The 22,558-nt window shown below is 34.2% G+C and overlaps 1 protein-coding gene across 1 annotated transcript in view; it reads right to left on the reverse strand.

The window, feature by feature from the left end:
* The window catches only part of Gtf2f2 (general transcription factor IIF subunit 2), a 142,619-nt gene that overhangs the window by 96,534 nt on the left and 23,527 nt on the right, over positions 1–22,558 (reverse strand). The window contains exons 3-4 of the mRNA XM_047553142.1: positions 12,910–12,928; positions 11,663–11,807 (exon numbers count right to left, since the gene is read on the reverse strand). Of these exons, the coding sequence (XP_047409098.1) occupies positions 11,663–11,807; positions 12,910–12,928 (164 nt within the window). The remainder of the gene's footprint in view (positions 1–11,662; positions 11,808–12,909; positions 12,929–22,558) is intronic.

Raw genomic sequence — 22,558 nt, forward strand, 5'->3', positions numbered from 1 at the left:
TTAAAAATCATCAATATAAAGATAAAACCTCAGGAATAGTCTTGTAAAATCACACAAATTTTTTCCAACATAACAAAAAAGAACAAATAAAAGATGGCAGAGAGGATTGATGGTGAAAAAAGAAGAAAACAACCATAAGGAGGATGAAGAGATTCTGGATTTCCCTGGGCTCCTTCAAAAAAAAATCACCCAATTTATAACTTTAGTATCATCAGTAGTTACAAAAAACAGCTTGGCCATTAAAATAATAGCTTTGCTTAAACTAAATCAGGGTTTTTCTACCTCAGCACTACAAACATTTCAAAAAGGCTGGATGATTCTTTGTTCTAGAACTTTCTGTGTACTGTGGGATGTTTATCATTATCCTCATCACTAGATACCAGTATGTACCAGCTATGACAACCAAAATTGTCTCTGGACGTTGCCAGAAAGTCACCCACTGCACTAAGATAATATAGTAACAAAAATGTACATCTAGAAAATGTCATGTTATAAACAACATTCATAATTTGCAGATAATGATAAAACAGATCATTTCTGTTTCTGCAGGGCAAACAAACAGGAATTTGTCAAGTAACTGAGGTTTATAATAAGTGAAGAAACGATACATCACTTGATAAAGTCAAAATGATATCATCGCCTCACAGAACCTTAAGGGATAACATTGATCAAAACAGTGATGGGGAAGGAGTAAAACTATATAAGGGGAAATTATATATATCTTTACAAAACTAATTTGCTCCATAATCACTAGCAGCATATTTAAAAACCTACCATACCATGAATCCCTAAAGCCTGGCAGTGTATACAGGGCTTGTTACATTAGTCTACATCAGAGTATACTTGATATGTTTCACAATAAAAAGTTGAGTATTTTCCATTTTAATTCTCTCACTTTGAATGCTGCCTAACATCCACAAAACTGATTTTATATCCATACTCTAAAAACCACTAATATGATGATTCAAAGGCATAGGTTTACTATCTGTATGATATTGGTCAAGACTAAGACTTTCTGTTCTCCTCAATAAAATAACAATACTGTCTACTACACAGGCATACTGCATAAAATGAATGAAATAATTCATGTATTAAGTACTCACCATAGTGAACAAAATAAGTGCCTAGTAGGTTACCTATTTCTTTTCACTTAATAAACACTATCATTAATAATAAATTCATTGCTTAATAAAGATAGAAACATTGTATATTTATATGCCATAGTTAAAAAAAAAAAAAAAACAAAACTCCTTCATTTTTTTTTTTCCCCAAACCACATTTCTATGAGGAGATAAAATGGTACGAGGTACTTATTACAGCACTGTAATCAAGAACATAGCTGAAGTCAGACTGAATTCATTTTGGTAACCATTCCTATTCTGAGGTGATACAACTTTCACCTGTCAGCCAGGACTGGATATTTCAAAAATGGGACTAGTAAGGTTGGGGGAAGAAGGAACTGCTACTTTTTTACTTGAAAACATTTTATGCTCTATTTGTATTATTTAAAAATAATGAGCATGTATCACTTTTTAAAACAATAAGTCAATTCTTAAAATCATTTTTTTTTCCTCAAGGGAATTACTATACTTGTGCTATCACCCTATCAACAAAACACATCTCTAAGTGATAAAAATACAAAGGCAATCACATAAACTGTCTTTTGTTTCTGTAATCTAAAGCTAAGAAGCAGAGAAGGAAAAATTAGTCACATGGTATTTTGTTTCAAATTCTGATTCAAAAATACACTTTCACTTAAAGAACTACAGAAGAGATCATGCCTAGGTGCAACAGAAATCCTGAATAATGTTTTTAAAAATAATAGCAATGATGTTATTTGAAAAAACCAAAGGAAATAAAAATTTTAAAAATAAAGTATTTTAATTTAAAATTATGTCAGTGACAGTCTCAATACCTCAAGTAAACAATTTCCATTTCTAAACTGGTTTTACTATGCTGAGTCTGGTTCATATAGAAGCCAGTTCTTCCTAGGAACTTAAGTATATGTGAATCAAAACAAAGAACTAGTTTTATAAACTGGAAACTACAGAAAACCAAAAGGAAAAAAGAGAAACATGTTTGTATAGCCTGTCATCCTCTCTCTAGATATAATAAAACGCTCTAAGTTCTTCCTGATTTTTTTACCAAACAAAATAAATGTGTTCAATCAAAACTAAGTGTGAGGAATTCAAGAATAGGCAAAAACATACCAATAAAAGTAAAAACTTGATGATTCTTTTTGACATTCTCCACAAAAATCGTAACAAAGATACACAGAAAGCAGAGATCTAAAGTAACATTATTCATTTAATAGTAATCACAACACAAACTTTATTAATTTTTTAAGCCACAAAATTTAAGTGGAACTCATGAGTATTGGAACTGGAGTACTTTGTTAATTTATTTTAACAAATTCATAGTGATAACTAAAATTGAAGAAAAAAACAAAAGTGCCAATAGTGCTTATAGTAGTGTAAATCAGATCTTCTGAAGAAGAGTATTCTAAACATTATCTAATTCATATTCAAAACATCATCAGTGTGAAGAAGAAGAGGTAGTGTTACTAAAATAAGAAATACAAGCATGGCCAGGTTAAGAAATAATTCAAATACCTTTTTTCATCCTCTGCTCTACTGATCATTTGGCATTTCACTAGAAAACATGGGGCTGAATTTTTAAGTTTCTCACTGAAATACCTTTAATCACTCGTTATATTAAAATTCCAGGAAATATTTTTTAAAATTTTTATATTAAAGAAACAGAAGGGGTAAAAAGTTTGTCAAGATCTATGCTAAACTGAAAAAGCTCTATTCAATCTAAGTGCTGAACTTCTGTAATTGTCAGAAATTTAGAGGACATAGCCTAAATCATCTCCAAAAAACTGTATTGGCTTTCTTCAGTTAAACTGTAAAGATACTGTTTTAGGCAACTGCAAACTAGTCAAAATGAGTCACAATAATATACACTAACTCCAGTATAATAGTTACCTCTGGAAAAGGAGGTGGGAGTGGGGGTGCAGGTGGGACCAGGAAGAAGAAAAAAGGAATGTCAATTGTATCTAAAAAGTTTTATAGCCTTATAAACAGTATGATAAATGTCAATGTTTATGAAATACAGCTAGCTTTGGGGCACAGGTTATACTATTCTTCACACTTTTCTGAAGGACTGAACTACTTCACTCATTTTAATGAATCTGTAATTCCAAATATTCCTTAGTATTACCCGCACCCCATTTTCTTCTTTCAATCCTTATCATCCCCCCACATCCTCATATTATTAAAGTTAGAGCATAAACCAGCCTCATGTTTATGCATACATACCGAAAATGAAGAGTACAAACATTCCTTTTACTCTCTTTCCAGCTACTGAATAGAGGAACATTTTCTGTTTTATGTTTATTTTTTCATAGAGCAAACAATGCTTAGGCAGTTGGCAGTAAAATCCAAAACTGAACCTCTGCAGTCAGCCACAAACTTTAGTGATAGTTCAGGAAATATACACAACAGTAAAGTCACACATTTTAATTTCAGGGTTCTTTTTTTTTTTTTTTTTTTTTTTCCTCATAATATTGTCAGGAGCAAGTTATGATTCCAAATGTTCAGTGTCATGGTTTCTGCACAACGGAGTAAGCAAAAATCAAAGCATCCTTCCTCCTGTGAGGGCCTATGCTTGTAACACATTAGGAAAGGGAGAAAGCCAGCAGAGTCTAAGGTGGCTGGGACTTGGAGATGGCTCTTCAGTGAAGTGTAAGGGGAGAAAAAGACAATCTGGAGTCACCACAGAGCTCAGAAGCAGACATCAAGTAGTCATAACAGCATTTCTATTATCTACTTATAAATCGAGATTGTTAACAAAATATTTAAATGTGAGCTAACAGAAGGGCTAGTCCCTTAAGAATTTGTTTTCTCATCTAAAGAAAGGAGCTCACCAAAGTCCCTCCCTCATAAGGAGGAGGGGAGAATTAAATAATATATGTGAAGGCAAGTTAAAGGAAATTGTTCAACTGTGGTTCAAATCCAGTTTAAATATATACATTGTACTCTTAATACCAAGCTCAAACACTGAAGCAGGCATGCATTTCATTCCTATGAATGATGCCGCCCCAAGAAGCACTGGAGAGAGGAGGTCTCTATTAATATAACTTGTAATCTTTGCTCATTAAAGTGCACTAAATCAGCACTTCTCAGACTGTGGTCTACAGATCCCTAGGGGTCCTCCAGATCATTTGGATATCCACAAGTTCAAAACTATTTTCATTAAAATATTTAATTGCTTCTTTCACTGTGTTGATATTTGCCTTAATGATGCAAAAACAATGGTGGATAAAACTGGTGGCATCACCACAAATCAAGGCGGTGATAACAAACAACCACAGTATCCTTCACCACCTCATACTTGCAGTTAAAAAAAAAAAATTCTTTCACTTTAGAACGGCCTTGATGAACAGTAAAAATTGATTAAATTTCAACCCTAGCATACACATCCTTTAACATTCTGTGACAGCAAATGGAAGTACACATAAAGTACTTCTGCCGGACACCAAGATAAAAGGGCTATGTCAAAGAAAAGCACTTGGGCAACTGAGTTGGGAGCTCTTTGTTATTTTTTTCATAGAAGATCACTGATAATTTGAAAGAATAACTGGCAAACTATAGTTATTCAGACTCAAATATCTGAAAGATATTTTCTCAAATATGAATGAAAAACACCCATCCTTTTAAAGAAAACTACTGAACAGTATTTGTAGCCATTAATAAAATTTAACTTTTCGAGTGAAAATTAGAAGTCTGAAAAACCTGTACCCATCACAAGCTCAACAACTTCCCAGTGCTTAAAGGACTTTTCTGATGAAATCAGTGATGCTGTTAATGAATGCTGATTTTTGATATTGTATAACAAAATGTGTCGACATTTGAAAGAACTGTATAACTCAGTGAACCAACAGTCTCCAAATCAGGAAGCATGTTACAAAATGACACAAAGGGAAAAAGATTCATTCCGAGTTCAAGACAGATCAACAAATTTTAATGTAAAAGTATTTAAAAATGCACTTATATATTTCAGATTCCATATTGCAACTAACCTTTAATAAACTACCATATAAAAAGTTCATCATTCCTCCTTTTTCTAACTATATGTTTGTAAGAGGTAGGTTTTCTCCAGATACTTCAACCAAAACAACGTATGGCCAGAGTGAATGCAGAAACAGAGATAAAAATCCAGCTTGTTTTTTAAGTTAGACATTGAAGAGATCTGCAAAATGCCATTCTTCCCACTATTTTTTCTGGAAAATAGTTTTTTTCCCATAAAAATGTCACATGTTAATATGTAATGTATAAAGGAATCCTGAAACCAAAAAGTTTGAGAACAATTACATCACAGTGATTCAAAATAATTACAAGTACAATAGACAAGGCCAAATAAAATCTCTAACAGTGCTACTGCATGGCAATTAGTAATATGCATTCAGCGACAATTTAAGGAATAAAGTTTAATTAATGTTTAAAATCAGTGATAACACTTTGAGAAAGAAATAACTACCTTAAACGCTAACAAGCACACACATACATACAAAGTTAATTCAGATCTCTTAAAATCATATAACTGATAATGTTATTCCCAGCAAATGGGAGAAATGCACCAAATTGTTTCCCATAACCACTTAAAGATTCAACTTAAAGTAGGGCATGGTGGTGCATGTCTGTAATTCCAGCAACTCAGAAGGCTGAAACAGGAGGATCTCAAAAATAAGGCTAGCCTTGGCAACTTAGCAAGCCCCTAAGCAACTTAGCAAGACCTTGTCTCAAAATTTAAAAATGTAGAAAGGGCTGGAGATACAACTCAGTGGTAAAGCACCTCTGGGTTCAATCCTCAGCACCTCCCTCCTGCCAAAAAAAATTCAACTTAAAAAACAAAATATTACCTTTATTTATGCTTCATTTACTATTTTTATAGGACAGTACCATATAAGACAGATTATAAATTCTTCAATATCAGTTCAGTTCTCAAATGACCACTAATTCAACAACTTCAAGAACATTTCCACAGTTATATATTTTTCTATAAAGACAAATTAATGCATTTTAAGATGTATGTGTCTGGCATATGTTATCAAAGTAAAGCTTTAAAGTAAACAAGGCAGCCTGCTACCAATTATCTCAGTTGCTTCTTTGTCTTATAATACTGTGTAGAACAGCTAACCACATGTCACTGAACACAGTGCTGAACTAATCAGATTAGTAAAGAGAAACCAAAAAAAAAAAAAAATGTATCCATGCCAGAACAAAAATATAATGAGCAAAAATAAAGTGGGGAACAAAAGAATTTTAGATTCAATTGTGAACCTGAAGAGTCTTAGAGACAACATTGCTACCTTTCAAGAAAGAAAAGCTATAATTGTGTGTCACTAACAAGTTATCTCACTTATAAACCATTCTAAAAACACCCTGGAACACTAGTTGTTCTTAGGAGGAAATAAATGATTATAACCCATCCACTCTGTGCTCAACCCTGCACTAATGGAGATAGGCATGAGACCTACACCCTGCTCACAAAATTTAATAAGGGGAAAAATGAGTAATTACAAATCTTACCACCATACGCATCTAGATAAAGAATAAGAGCAAACCTTTTAAACGTAATCAGATCATATCACTATTTTGCTTAAAATATTCTTAAGGCTCCCATTTCACTAAGAGTAAAACTCAAATCCTTATAATGGTTTACAAATTCCTTCCTGATCTGCCACCCCCATTCCCCTCTCTCCCTCCTATTCTTCCCCCTTGTTCATTCACTCCACCCACAATGACCCCTTGCTACTCCTTGAACTTGCTGGGCTTGCTCCCACGCTAGGGCATTAGTCATTACCAGTCCCTGTGTGTCTTGAAAACTCCTAGCAGGCTAACTAACTTCACATAGCTAACCCTTCTGCCTCCTTCAAGACTGTTCAAATTCCATATTCCTAATGAGACCCCCACCCTGACCATACTATTAAAAACGGTGGTCCTCACCCTCATCTAGTACTCCTGATCCCACTTGCCAATTCTTTACCAGAGACCATTTTACCTTCTAGCCTGTGATATAATTATGTGTATTGATTCTGTCTCCTCTACTAATAAAAGGCCAGCGAAGGCTGAGAGTCTGCTCATTAAAGTACCCCACGCATAAAAGAGTGCCCAAAAAGCAGGTAGAAATATCAATATTTTGAATTAATGAACTGCTACAAAGGGAGCAAAGACAATTAAAACTGAGAGCAAAAAAAGTCAATGCCTTTCTGTATCAGTTTTTACCCTGCCCAGTTCTTCCAGCAGTTCCTGAATATTGGTAAGGTCTCACCATCCATCAAAGATGCACATGCCAAAAGAGACTGGAAACCATTCTAAATCTCTCATTCTTCGAAGTCTCCCAAAGTCAGTTCACTGCCAAAAGCTGTGGAAATTGCCTGTTATCCCTCGAACAAGCAATTTTCTACTTCCATTGCAGCACAGTTCAAAATTTTTTTATCACCAGACTAGACTATAATGTCCATGACTGAGCTTTTTTCCTTTGTTCTGAGTAGCACTATATAATTTGTTTTAAATAGATATGACAGAATGTGACAAGCAGGAAAAGGCAAAATGAAGGATAGGACACTTAAAAGCTAGAAAAATAAATTTTATCTTTGCTTTCTTTCCTCCTATCCATGCACACTTATTCACATACTCCAAGGTGCAGACCAAATATCTCTACTTTTGAAGACTTTCTCAGTTCTTTCAGGCAAATCACACAAGTTTTTCCTCTCTATATAGAAAAAACAAGAATTATGTATATAGTTACCAATAAATAGTAGATATAAATATGAAACTGAGTATTGAAGGCGAGCGGGGAAATAAAGCAGAAACACACGAGGCGTTTCTACAGAGACACAGGCAATTGATAATAGAGATTCCCATGAAATATTTAATAGAGAAATAGATCTTTTGGATATCTCAGAGAAGTACAAAGATAGAACTAACTCGAAAGAGCCCATAAAAATAAAACATATTCTCTCAGATAGCAATACTCAATTAGAAACAAATTAATTTTGATTCATAAAGTGTTAATGACATGCAGATTGCTTTAATTAAAGGGAAAGCATTCTAATGCATAGTACCAGTCCCATATTTCCACCCTCTCCAAAAGATCCTCAAATATGGAACATTAAACCATTAGAAAAATGGACTCAAAGGAGGTCTTTTAAAAACCAGTAAACATTACATTAATAGAAGGAATAAAGTTATTAAAGCACTAAACATACTCAACTCAAATGAGGTTTTTTCTTACAAAATTCTAGGCCTGCACGCTATTAAAAAAAATAAAAGAGCCTAGAAAAGCAAAGTTTATAATAAGCAGTACAATTCTATGCTTGAGGGAAAACGTAAAAATATTCAAAATAACTTTACTTCATTTATATTTCAATGTAAAATAAACTGCTTACTCCAAAATGGCTTAGTCATTTACACTTTGCCAGGTTCATGACCAATCAAAGCACTGTTTAAGTTGAAGCTCTACAGTTTTCTGCGTCACAGACCACTCTGAGGTTCCCCTGAAAGCTATGGTCCTGTCCTATAGAAAAGGATATATACATACAACATACATCTTGTATTTTAAACATGTCATGCAGTTGCAGAACCCCTGCAGTCTATTTATGACTTTCTAGAGATCCTAGGAACTGCTGCTTTAATGACTAGAGAGCAAATATGTCAGACTCCACAGAGAAGCAATAAACTCTTAACAACTTTAACAGCTTTTTCTCAGTCATCCAGGCAATTGATTAACTTGAATATAAAAATTCCTACCCACTGAATTTTATCAAATGATATATACCTATATGGGAATCAAAACATCTGCATATGTCTTAAAAAGATAACTTTGAAGTGTTAAAATAAAAGGTAATATCAATATTAGTAACAGCTAATATTCACTGAGCATTCATTATGTACTGAGCATTGTTCTAAGTATTTTAAATATACTCATATTTAATGTAAGTATAAACAGTTACTATCCTCATTTCACAAATGAAGAAATAAAACACAGAAAGGTACAGAGTCAAGGAACAATGACATGAAAATGGAAATAATTAATGAAGTAGCAAAGAATTCTGATCTACAAAGTCTCTATTCTACAAAATAATTCTTCAGTTCTACCAAGCAAGAACATACTGTCCAAACTCCAGAATGACAATCTTGATCATTTTCCATAATCTGCCAAATAATCCTTATAAAATCATATTCACTTAGGAGTACACTGTAACCAGAAATGGGAACACAAAATGTTTAAAATGAGTACAACACTAAAGAACTTAAAATATTAAAACTGAAGATTAATTTTGAGTATAAAGCATGTTAAGTTTATAAAAAAAATTTTTTTGTAGTTATAGATGGACAGCATGCCTTTATTTTATTTGCTTATTTTTGTATGCAATTCTAAGGATCGAACCCAGGGCCTCACACATGCTAGGCAAGCACTCTACAACTGAGCCACTGCCCCAGTCCAATACATGCTAGTTCTCTAAATCATGATCTTTTGTATAAGCACCAAAAATAAATCATGCTTTAGAAAAATTAGTCACTTAAAATAAGAGAAATGCAAATCAAAACTACACTAAGATTCCATCTCACCCCAATTAGAATGATGATTATCAAGAATATAAGCAACAATAAGTGTTAGAGAGGATGTGGGGAAAAAGGTACACTCATACATTGCTAGTGGAGCTGCAAATTAGTACAGCGACTCTGGAAAGCAGTGTGGAGATTCCTGAGAAAACTTGGAATGGACCCACCATTTCACCCAGCTATCTCACTCCTTGGCCTATACCCAAAGGACTTAAAATCAGCATACTACAGTGATGCAGCCACATCAATGTTCATAGCTGCTCAATTCACAATGGATAAAGAAACTGTGATATATATATATATATATATATATATATATATATACACACACACACACACACACACACACACACACACAATGGAATATTACTCAGCTATAAAGAATAATAAAATTATGGCATTTGCAGGCAAATGGATGGAATTGGAGAATATCATGCTAAGTGAGATAAGCAAATCTCAAAAAACCAAAGGACAAATGATCTCGCTGATAAGCGGATGATGACACAGAATGGTGGGTGGGAGGGGGGAAAGAATGGAGGAAGGAGGGACTGTAAAGAGGGTAAAGAGGGAAAAGATGGGTGGGGGGTGGGGGGGAGGAAAAAATAGAATGAATCAAACATCATTACCCTATGTAAATGTATGATTACACAAATGGTATGCTGTTACTCCAGGTACAAACAGAAACAACATGTATCCCATTTGTTTACAATAGAAAAATAAATTAATTTATTTTTAAAAATTAGACACTTAATAAGACATAAAAAAACTGACCCTTTTCTACTGCCTTTTTCTTTTTCTACACAAGAAGTTTCAGTTTCCCTATCTCAAACTTTTATCAAGCCTCAGTCTCCTCACTACCATCTTGGCACATGCCTCTTCTACACCAGGGAAAATCACAAAAGTAGAGAACCTCACAGGTTCAACAAATCTTACTAAATTCCATTAATCAAAAGACAAATTTCAAACTCCCTTGGAGGTATTATCCTATGCCATGAACAACGCAGCATATAATACATAGTTGTTGAATGGTTCGACCTTTTCCAGTATAAAATGTGTGTTGAAGATAGTTATTTCAACATTTTTTGGTGAAACTAATCCTTCTTTGACCACATGACCATATTGTTAGATTCAGTATCAAAGAAAAATAAAAAAGAAAAGGACTAATTTTTTAGATCAGTTTCTACAGTTACTGGTAACACAAAAACTTTTGAGGATATCCTTTTGTAAAACAATGCATACTATAATTTCTTACAGCTTTCTTTGCAATACTTGAGATACAAAAATCAGGATTTTTTTTTTCCTTTTACATAACCAATAACTTTGGATTAGGGATAGAAGAAAATCAGTTCCATTAAACTGAGGTGGAATGCTATTTCAGTAGTAATGTTCTGAATTTACTGAAGAATTAAAAAATTAATAACACACACAACAAAAAATTCCCTCTATTTAATTCACAATTGAAACAAATGCTCAGGGTTGAGTCAACTTTTAAAATACCCCACTGCTGTCACACACAATTTAAAACTATACACAGAACTTCTTGGAAGGCACCAACAATTAAAAGTTAATCTTATGCAATAAAAAGACCTTATTAGTATACAAAGCATATAAGTGCAAAAATTCAGACTAAAATATTCCTTTATATTAACCAACATTTTTAAAGTACAATTTATACCTGATGAATGTAAATTTAGCAAAACAAGCAAGGATGACCCTATCTTAGCAAATTCAGAACATTATCTCTTCAACATCTTAGAAGTCAGCTTGATGCAACACATTCTTCCATCTGCTTTGTGTTATATGTTCATACGCAAATGGAAATTAAAACCTTCTCAAGTAATGGCCGAAATTTCATTAATCACAAGAAAATACAGAACAAAAAACAGCATGATATGAGAAACAGAGGTGACAGAATGCAGGTGGAACAGCATGGGTAATGGCCTTAAAAAAACAATCAGGAGTGTATACTGCGACAGAAAATCTATATCACTTGTAGAGGAATCACATTACATAATTCCATTCCCACTCACCTGATGAGCTCTCAGTAAATACTGTTAATGTCTGTCCTCCAACACTTTGCAAGACAAATGGATGTTCTCGAGGAGCACTGACTGAAGCTGGTTTTCCGCCAATATCATGAATATTTGCAAGATCCTCATTCAAAGTAAATGACACCTAACAGACACATTAACCGGAGCTTATTACAATAGACGTTTATATTCAAAGTACCTTTACAAAAATTTTGATTATAAATCAAATACTTTTTTAAAAATGTCTTTTTCTAGTCATTTTATTAAACATTTTTTTAAACTTCATCAAAAAAATCTCTAATACTTAGTCATAAAAAGAGAATCTATTCCCGGGTGTCAGAATGATGGGGCTCATCTATCACTTCAAAGAAGACAGTTTTTTAAAATATTCTCTGGTCTGTGATTGAGAACTTTTTTCAAAATAGGAATGAAATTACTTTTTCCTAAGATCTCTGAGGTCTGATTATATGTCTTACTACCTTTATATCCTTAAGAACTAGCAAAGTGCCTGGCACAAAGAGGAAAACAGTATTTGCTGAATGAGTATTTCAAGAATACTAAGAAATCAACGGTACCTGAAAGGGGGCAAATGTGAGCTATTTACTCTGAAAAGCTTAAACAGTTTCATCAATAGTGGTTATATTCTTTTTTCAATCTGAATGACCACTGCATGAGAACATGATATTGCTTTATTTTTGAATATTCTAACAAAACAACTAAATGTTTACAAGGGTAACTCAATAACAGGGTTTAGAATTAAAAGACAGTAGATATACTTTCCAAATGATTTTTATTATATGCCAGATCCCCGTAAAAGAACATCAAATTTTGCAGTAAAGAGACTTATAAACAGTCCCCCAACCACATAGGAGAATCATGAAATAAATATTAAATATCTTCTATATGACAGGTACTGTACATCATGAACTAAACCAAATGGGTCAAAAAAAGCCCTCAAAAATCCAAATCAAAAGTCTTTGCCATATTGAAGTAATGCTAAACCATTACTTAGTCATATTCAGTTTCATGGTACTGAGAAAGGGGATATTTAAGTCAAAAAAGAAAAATGATGATAACAAACAACTAGAAAAGTTCATTAATTTGCATGATATTATTTCTAACTTTACATGTTCCTGACCACTAGCATTCATTTGATGGAGTTTTTCATAAGACTAACACCTTCTCTTTACTAATGAAGAATAAAATACTCTCATGCTTTAAAATTTTTTTCATATAATTAATCTTACCTCAGTCCTTCCTTGATTCCTAAAAGAGAGGAAAGGAAATATTTAAAATTATTCTGATTTCATATTGTTTTCAAATGTGAATTAAGAACTAAAAGGAATAATGCTGCTTCATATTTATGTAAAATATTACATTTATAAAGACTAATGTTTACCCTTGACTTCCTCCAACTATTTGTAATCTATAGGAAAAAACAGTCACATTGATGCTACATGATTATTCTAGATATTAAGAACTTGTGTCACTTAACACTACGTGTCCTAACACCACTCTGTCCAAATAAAGCTCCTATGATTCTTATCTTTATTTCTGAACATTTTTAGCCTTCAGCATGTAAATGTATATTTAATACCTGATCTAAATAGAATTTCATCAAATTTTACTATTTATTTTGTCTACCTGAAAAGGTTTCATTTACCTAAAATCTTAATGATCAATAATTATTAAGTTTAACCATATTTTAAAATTGTAAGAAATTTTCTCCATTATAAAAATAATATATGCCCATTATATAACCACTTTTTACTGCAAACAAACTAAAAAATATTTTGAAATAGCCATAATTTCACTGTTAACATCTTGGTACAGGTAGACATCTTTCTACACTATTTCACACAAATATGAATTACACTTTAAAAAATTTTTACAAATATGGATTAATGTGCATTCTATATAAATAACCTAACTTTTTAAAAAATATGTATTTACTTACTACATGCAAAGTACTAAGGATAAGGTCTCTTCCCCTGCCAGCAGAAGACATAAATTTTAATGTTCCCTTAAGAAAGCCATGCTGTGTGTGCCAGGATCAGACAGGAGAATACAATTTCTTTCATTTTAAGACTTAAGGGATGACTTAACAAAGAGGCAGATCTGAGCTGATCCTTGAAACACTAAGTAAGACTGCAATAGGAAGAAATGAGGAAATACTATCTCAGAAGTGAATAGCTCAGACAAGTCACATAAGGGTCTGATCACAAATAAATAATCAGATTTGGCTGGAAAAGAGGCAATATAAGGAATGGTGCGTCTGGGTGTACAGCTCAGTGGAACAGAGTGTGTGTACCATTTATGAGGGACTGGGTTCAATTTCCAACACGCACACAAAAAGAAAAAGCAACAGGCATAGTGAGAGATGAACTAAAACCGAAGTTAAACATGGAAGATCTTAAATATCAGAGTACAAAGCACGAACTTTATTCTTTAGGCAATAGAGATCTACAGACACTGTTCAAACAAATGAATAAAGGACAAAGATACTCCAGAAAACTTTGACTGGAAAACATGTAGGAGGGACTAAAGGTGACTAGAGATATGAAGACCAGTTTCTACTCAGATTAGTTCTAATCTGCCTTTATTCAGTAGCTCAATCTTTCATTCTGTTATTACAAGTCTACTATACAATCCTCTAGGCATTGTTATAGAAGCCTGGTATAATATGACTACAGGACCTTGTCCTCAGGGAAGTTCCAGTCTAATAAAAATAGTGCAATCCATAAACAACTATAAACAAGGCATTTCATATCCTGTCAAAATGATAAAACGTCAAGGCAGAAGTAAAACACATCGTCAAGGAAATGCAGACTAGAAAGCCAAGAAAAGATGAATTTGACTGTGGGGTGAGGTCAACACAATAGGAGCATTCCAGACTACAGGAATAGCCCCCAAGTAACCATGAGAAATGACAAAATATCTAGCACATTCTTTCTGGTACCAGAATGGAAGACTGGGATCAAGCAGCAGAGTCTTTTAGAACAGACTAAGCAGTTCAATTTCTTAAACAGATTTATTTACTATAGGTTTCCTCAGTCTTTCATTGCATATTAAAATGCAGTGTTCATCTTCTTAGTTGAGAAAGTATTTAGAAAAGAGGCGAGAACATATTAAGATTTCACATAAAATGAATTCCCAGCTTCTCTTATAAACTACAAGACTTTACAACTCTCCCCCAATTCAACTTGACAATAATTCCCTAGACATGTGTTTGAGGAAGGCACTAAATCTATCACAGTCTCTTCCCTGTCACTCCTGAACTTGGCTTCTAGAGGCATTTAATTTAGTTGCCTTTAAAACAGAAGTGCTATGGGCAAAGAAAAGGCAAAGTTGCAGAAGGCACTCTCATAATGTTCACTGAATTGTATGGACACAAAAACCTACATAAAAACCTACATAAAATGGAATGAACGCTTGAACCAGTAGTTATGGAATACAAGAAAGTTCACAATGAGTCATTAAGAGTTTAGAACAGCTTATAGAACTGACAGAAGAGGAAATGACTAGAAGTGGGCAGTAAAGGAAAAAGGATGAATTAAAGATCATGTTGACATTTCTAATCTGGATAACTAGAAAATCACCCACATGCAACTAGGGAACACAGGAGGGGAGGATAACTTATCTTCACATATGTAATTATAACAGCATCTTAGCTGGATTGATAAAGAGATTGATGAGCTCTGGATGAGTTAATTTTCTAGGGAAAAAAGTTAATCCTTAAAAGACTTAAAACTTATTTGAAAAAGAAGACACATATTCCCTTGCTTTCATGCATGGATGTACAAAATTACACACCATCTTTTGTTGTTCTACATTACAAATATAATATACCTAGTGGATGATGGCCTATGGTCAAAAGGACAAACATCAACTATTGTACAACACAGCAGTATGCTCAGAAATTAATGAGGTAAACATCTGGCCCATCCTTCTCTGAGTTTTTCATAACGCTATGAATTTCCCCCTTCGCTACTCTTAGTTCATTTGTCAACACTCCACAGCTGCTTCTTTAGACTTCAGTCTCATACCTCTTGCTTTATAAAAATTATTAACAATCAGGGCTGGAGTTGTGGCTCAGCGGTAGAGCACTTGCCTGGCATGTGTGAGGCCCTGGGTTCAATCCTCAGCACCACACATAAATAAATAAAATAAAAGCTTCATTGACAACCACAAAAAATGTTTAAAAAAAAATTATTAACAATCATGTCTTTCTTTTTTCCCATACTTTAAGTACTTCTTGGATCTAACACCAATGGGGTCATGAGTTTTTGTTATCACTGATAATAAAGCATCATCCTTTCTCAGTTATGAAAACCAATGAAGGTTGGGAATGTAGCTCAGTAGTAGAGAGCTTGCCTAATAGGTATGTGAGGTCTGGGGTTTCGAACCCAGTATCACAAAAACAAAAGAAAACCAACCACACAACATCAAGTTTTCAACTCTGCTTGAGGATTTTTTATTGTTTGTTTTGTTTTAATTCTCATTCATACCTCTCCTTCCTCAACAATTTAGCTAAAAAACCATTAGGTGAAATCAAGCAAGTATCTGCAGAGAGGGTTGGGCAGAAAAATAGTCATAGTCCAAGCAGGGTAAAGAGTATGTCCCAGGATTGAGGGAACAGCCTGAGGCAAGGAATCAGAGCCAGGTGGAGAAGGAGGGTTCTCTCCATAAAGGAATGGCTCAGTAAGAAGTGTATCAGAGCCTAGCAAGTGAGGGCATTCATGGGAGGACAACCTGAAGCAAGCTGCTGGACCCCTAGCAGGCTAACAAGGCATCCCTATGTAGGAAATGGAATGGAAGCATGACTGAGTGATGGGGGCAGCAAAGGTGGGAGCCAGATGGGAGAGCTACAACCCAAGCAGGATGAGGACATTCAACACATGGGGTGAGATGGGCAGGGACTGAACAAATAAGAATAGAAACCTAAACAAATAAGTAAATACATGTAGGATAACTAGAACCAGGATTTTCACTTTTAGAAAGGAGGGACAAACAAGAAAAGAGGGAAAAAAAGGAACCAGATAGTGGTATGAAGTCATGATTTTCAATGTATGTAGATATACAGATATACAGCAGGTGGGGGAGCAGGTAGTAACTCTGTGCTGCTTACTGAGAAGGCCTGGGAGCACAATGAACACTTGGGATATCCAGATATTGGTTTCTAAATATCATTCTCCTCAAAAAGGAACTGAGGCTCCTTATGGAAATGGCTGATCCAGGGATCAGGCAGAAATGAAAAAGACGAACCTAAAACATCTATGTCAAAAAGTAAGAAGTGTTCAAAAAACGATGAGGACGTGCTGAAAGGTCAGAAGACTTATACTACAAGGCAGGAAGATCTCAAGTTCAAGGCCAGCTTGGGCAACCTGACAAGACCCCTATCTTAAAATAAAGAATAAGAAAGGGCTGGGGATATAGTTCAGAGGTAGAAAGCTTGACTAGCAGGTGCAAGACTCTGGGTTCAATCCCCAATACCATTTTAAAAGAATAAAATTAGATGACAAATAGAAATAAAAGGACAAGGAAGCCATATAGAAGGAGTTCCCACTGGCTAAATTTTGAACAATCTGAACAACAGAAAAAATGAAATTGCAAACTGTGAGCCACTGAATAAAATCAGAATCCATGAGTTCATACTAAAACAAATAAACTGAAAATTTTATAATATTTATAGTACCGCCTCACAGAATATTCAGTAATTACAAAGATGGAAAAAATAAATTTACAGTAAAGCAGCTCAGAAGACACCATAGGACAATCAAAGTTAGCATCACCAGTAACAGGTAAAAATGAAACCATGCAAACTTTGCTAGAATACAGGAACCCAGTTTCACCTTTGTTATAATTCTGCCAAGGACACATAACTCAAATCTAATCATGAAGAAACACCAGACCAGCTGAAATTTTGTAAAATAACTGCCTTGTAAATGACAATAGTGTTGACATCTATAGATTGAAAAGTCAAGGAAAAACTTCAGAATGTTCTAAATTGTGTACAGCAAACTAAAAACACATGGCAACAGAAGGCAACCTGATTCTACACTGGATCTTTTTGTTAAATACTAAGATAACTGGAAAACCTTGACTGAAGTCTAAAGATTAGGCAGTAGTACTTTATAATGTTAATTACTGATTTGGAGAGTTATATTGTGATTATATGGGAGAACATCACTGGAGGAAATACCCATTAAAATATTAGAGGGTAGCAGGGCATGAAGTCAGCAATTTACTCTAAAATGGTCCAGGAAGAAAGATTTTTATACTGTTCCTCTAACTTTTTTGTAGTTTGAGACTATTTTAAAATAAAAGTCATGAAATAATTTTAAAATGTGCCATTTATTTAAATAATCCCTTATTAAAGAATATAAGGATGTCACTAATTTTTCTCTACAACAAACAATGCGGCAATTAACATCACTATTTATCATTCTTTGCATTACTAAATTACTGCTTCCATGGAATAAATTCCTAGCAATCAATGGGACTGCTTAGTCATAAGCATGAACATTTTATTTTTAATTTTTCTAGCCTTCTCAATACCCTTGTCCTACTCTGCCGGGTATGTTTATGTCTCCCTCTAGAATGGCAGCACAAAGAACTAAACAAAATGCTTGAGGTGTGAGCTGTCAGAGAAAACAACAGGATTAACATTCTGTTTTGAGCAGCAATATTGTCTATGTGCATGTGTGTTGTATATATTATGTGTGTATATATATACTAGTGTTTTCAGACTGCCTTTTTAAAAAAGTTTATACCAATTTATAACACTTTTAAATTTGTTCAATTTAACAATAAAAGATATCTCATTGACTTTTGTTCTATTATTGGTAGGCTTCTACATGGCAAGGAATAATAAGTGTATTTAGATATAAAGCTAGAAATTAAGATTCTCTGGAAGAAGTCTTAATTGTATAGGTATGGGTCATGATTGTCAATAAAATATAATATGAATCAAACATTTAGAAAACTGAAGTATTTTTAAAAAATTTTTTTATTTGTTGATGGACCTTTATTTTATTTATTTTTACGTGGTGCTGAGGATCAAACCCAGTGCCTTACACATGCTAGGCAAACACTCTACCACTGAGCTACAAACCCAGCCCAGAAAACTGAAGTATTCTGAGGCAAGATGGTGATAAAGAAAGTTGGCTTTAAAATTAAAGAGCTAAAGCAAAACTATAAGCTAATTAAAATGTGGTACATGTCAAAATGTCCAAAGGTATAAAAACAATCCAAGTACAACAGTTTAGGAACATCATATAGATTGCTTTATACAAATGGTCCAAATGTTACCAACTGTTAAAATTGGCTGTTACTCATCCTATTCATAACTGAACTCTCTTTTTTTTCAGGTGTTAACTCAGAACCAAATTTGGGAAGAGAAACATTCCCAACTGCATTCCCATTCTTCCCTTGCCTCTGCCTCTCCCAGCCTCTCTAGCCTGCAGCCCTCTCTCTGTTGGAGTAAACCACTCCATGCAGGTCTTCCCAGCTTCTGGACTACACTGCACAGCATGCTGCTGTTTACCTTTGGGAGAGTTGGTGGCAGAGGGTGCCTAGAGTTACACCACATTAGACACAGGCAATGTCTGTTATCTGGACTGTGGAAGATGTGTGGTATGACAGAAGGTGAACACTATTGACTAATACTGTACATACACTGAATCTACGAGGTAGTAATACTTTCTTCTTTTAACAAATGAGGAAAGAGAGAGGGTAGTCAACTTACCCAAAACACACAGCTAACCAGTGACAAGGTCAGGACTAAACCTCAGGCCTGATCGCCTGTTCCATATTCCTAGCCGGTATGCCACAGTGCCTTTCAAAAACTTCAGCTGTTTTCACTTTTTATCCCAAATCACTTTTTTTTTAACCACGGGTAACCCCATAAACTGGTTAGTTTTCATCTCGAGAATCAATAGTTGATTACACATCTTCTAATCTTAAAAATATGTGAAGACAGTTCCCTTGGTTTGCCCTAAATCTTCTCTTAGCAGCCCTAATACCTTCAAATGCTCCGCATTCCTCATAAATCACTGATTAAAATAGCTTTCTCATTATTCCTAGTTTCAGTCCACTAAATGAACTTATTTGGCCATGTCTCTCTTCAAGAGCTGTACGAAAAACTAAACATAATGTTTGCACTGTGAGCGAACCAGTAGAGAAGAGAGTGGGACTATCATCCCACTTCATTCTAAACAACAAACATCTATTAATGGAGCCTTCTGCTTACAACCACATAAATTTGATGACTCATATTATGCTTGAAATCAACTAAAATTCTCATAACCTAGTCACATACACTGCTAAGCCATTCCTTCACCCATCCTACACTTGTTTAATAGCAAATCTTGTAATTCACCAACAGTAACCAAAACTAAGTAAAACAGGAATGTAAACAAGGCAGACTGGAGAATACAGTCAGGAGATCTACCAAGGAATAAGTTGTTTGCAAGTATTTCCATAGTAATATTAGGGTGCTATTCACTATATATCTGTTCTCATCATTAAAAGGGTCTAGAGCTTCCATCAGACAAGATTGATTATATGCCATATCAGATAGCTGGTTCTTTTGCCTACATATAAAACATACAGACACACACACACATTTTCACCATCTGCTCCTTTTCTGTCCCCTACACTGGTATAGAAATTCCTAAATCAAACAATTTCCTTTTAAGAAATTCTGGTGGATGAACCAAACACTATTACCCTATGTAAATGTATGATTACACAAATCGTATGCCTCTACTTCATGTACAGAGAAACAAGATGTATCCCATTTGTGTACAATAAAAATAAATTAAAAAAAAAGAAATTCTGGTGAGTATACTTTTTTCAACTGTGATTGATTAAAGTGACATAAATACGGGGATTTCAAACCACTTTAACTGAGGATTTTATATTCAAAAGAATTCAGAAACTAAAATGGGAAAAACAAGTAGCAGGGGTATTGACTAAAGACCCAAGGGAAGACATAAAAAAAAAAAACAGAATAAACCAAAGTCTTAGAACTAAACATGAGTCAATGACAAAAAGAAAAAAATTCAAGTTCTGTGCTATGTTCTAAAGTTAGCAAAATGATGCTTAAAGGAGTTTGAGAAACACTTAGCTGTGATCAGTGGAATAAATAAAGATGTTTTAAAACTCTGTCCATATGCTAAGCATCCAAAATAATCTGTATGTAATCTGGAAGATTACATACCAAACTGTTACCACTTCTAAGGAATGTGAATGGGGAAAACAGATGAGTTTTCCTTTATTTGTACAAAGGTAATTTTTAAAAAATTAAAATATGTATTACTTATGCCATAAAACACACACAAACAATATTTCTATGGGACTTTGGTTGGACTCCTACAGGAATTAATAATGCTACCACATAAAACTGGCAAACTGGCCTGGTAATGGATGGAAGAAAACACACAAACACATCACACTCACACACACATACACTATTAATATTCTGGATAACCATATAATTTATAAAACCAGAAAATCAGTACACTCTAGAGAAAGAACAGGGGACTCAATAGTAATTGTACAAGGAAACACATAACTGGTACTATTCCAGGTATTGTGTATTAAATACAATTATTTAAACCATCTACCTTATACTGAGGGAGAAAAAGAGCTAGAAATTTTCTACTAAGCTAGGATTAATAAAGAAAAATGCAGCATACTCATTGCTTGTTTAGCATGTGACAATCTTTAAGATCTTACATTAGTGATCAAAATAATATTTGGGGCTTGCATGGCTTTCCATGAACTTTAGTTCCTTTTACTCTGTTTCCCATGAGTCTCCCCTTTCCACATTAAAAGAAAGATTTTACATTTCTCAAACAAGTATTTTATTTATACAGAGGTTTACAGGATTACAAACATCTGAGTTTAACCAACTCAAAGCATTTAAACCAACCTTAAGTTATTTCACTTGTCTTATAAACACACTCCTATGGGTGGGAAAGGCTTGGAGACAAGCCCCAAAGCCAAACAACCACCCAGTAGCCAGGTCTTGAGCTCTAGTGAAGTCAGGACATAACACCAAGGATTTCAGTGGCTAAGGTCTTTCTCCCTTAGTCTGCCTTTCTTTGGTGACATATGTTTCTGAGATTTTGGTGGTAGTTCCCAATTCTGTAACCTAACATAAAAATTCTGAAGTCTTTAACAGAAAGTAGGTAATTATCTGCATTTACAAAGAATTCCACTTCCATAATTTAATTCTAGAAGTTAATCATTACAGATTTCAATTAAAAGTATACATTGTTTTCCTTTTTCAGTAATCGTATGACTGAGGCTTACTGGGGGAAAAGTGCATACCTAGCATAAACCAGACCCAGCTGGAGTTATCTTACCAATCAGAATTCAAGCCTGTTTCCACTGTTAACTGCGTAGTTTTCAATTACTAATTCAATAAAAATTTACCAAATACATACTATATTAAGCACTGTTCTGAATACTGGAGAAATAGTAACAATCAGGACCAAAAAAATCTGACTATGTAGTGCTTATACTCTAGCAGGAGAGATGAACAAAACACAAACAAATATACAGTATGCCTGACTGGCACAGTGAATAAATCATCAACTACAAGAAAGAACAGTGGTAAGAAAAGAAGGTAAGGAAAGTTGAAAGTACAAGGTGGTATTGTGTATAGGGTGGTCAGAAAAGGTTTTGATGAGTTGTTATTTGACCAGAGACCTAAAAAAAGTATGAGAGCCAGTCATGGAGATATCTAGAGGAAGATTGTTTCAAAGAGATGGAACAAAAGTAGTACAATTACTGTTTTGTTTTGTTTTTGGTACTGGGGATTAAAGCAAGGGGCATTTTACCAGTGAGTTACGTCCCCAGTCTTTTTTATTTTTAGATTGGTTTGCT

The sequence above is a fragment of the Sciurus carolinensis genome, chromosome 5 (assembly GCF_902686445.1).
Source record: "Sciurus carolinensis chromosome 5, mSciCar1.2, whole genome shotgun sequence".
NCBI classification, from domain to species: Eukaryota; Metazoa; Chordata; class Mammalia; order Rodentia; family Sciuridae; genus Sciurus; species Sciurus carolinensis.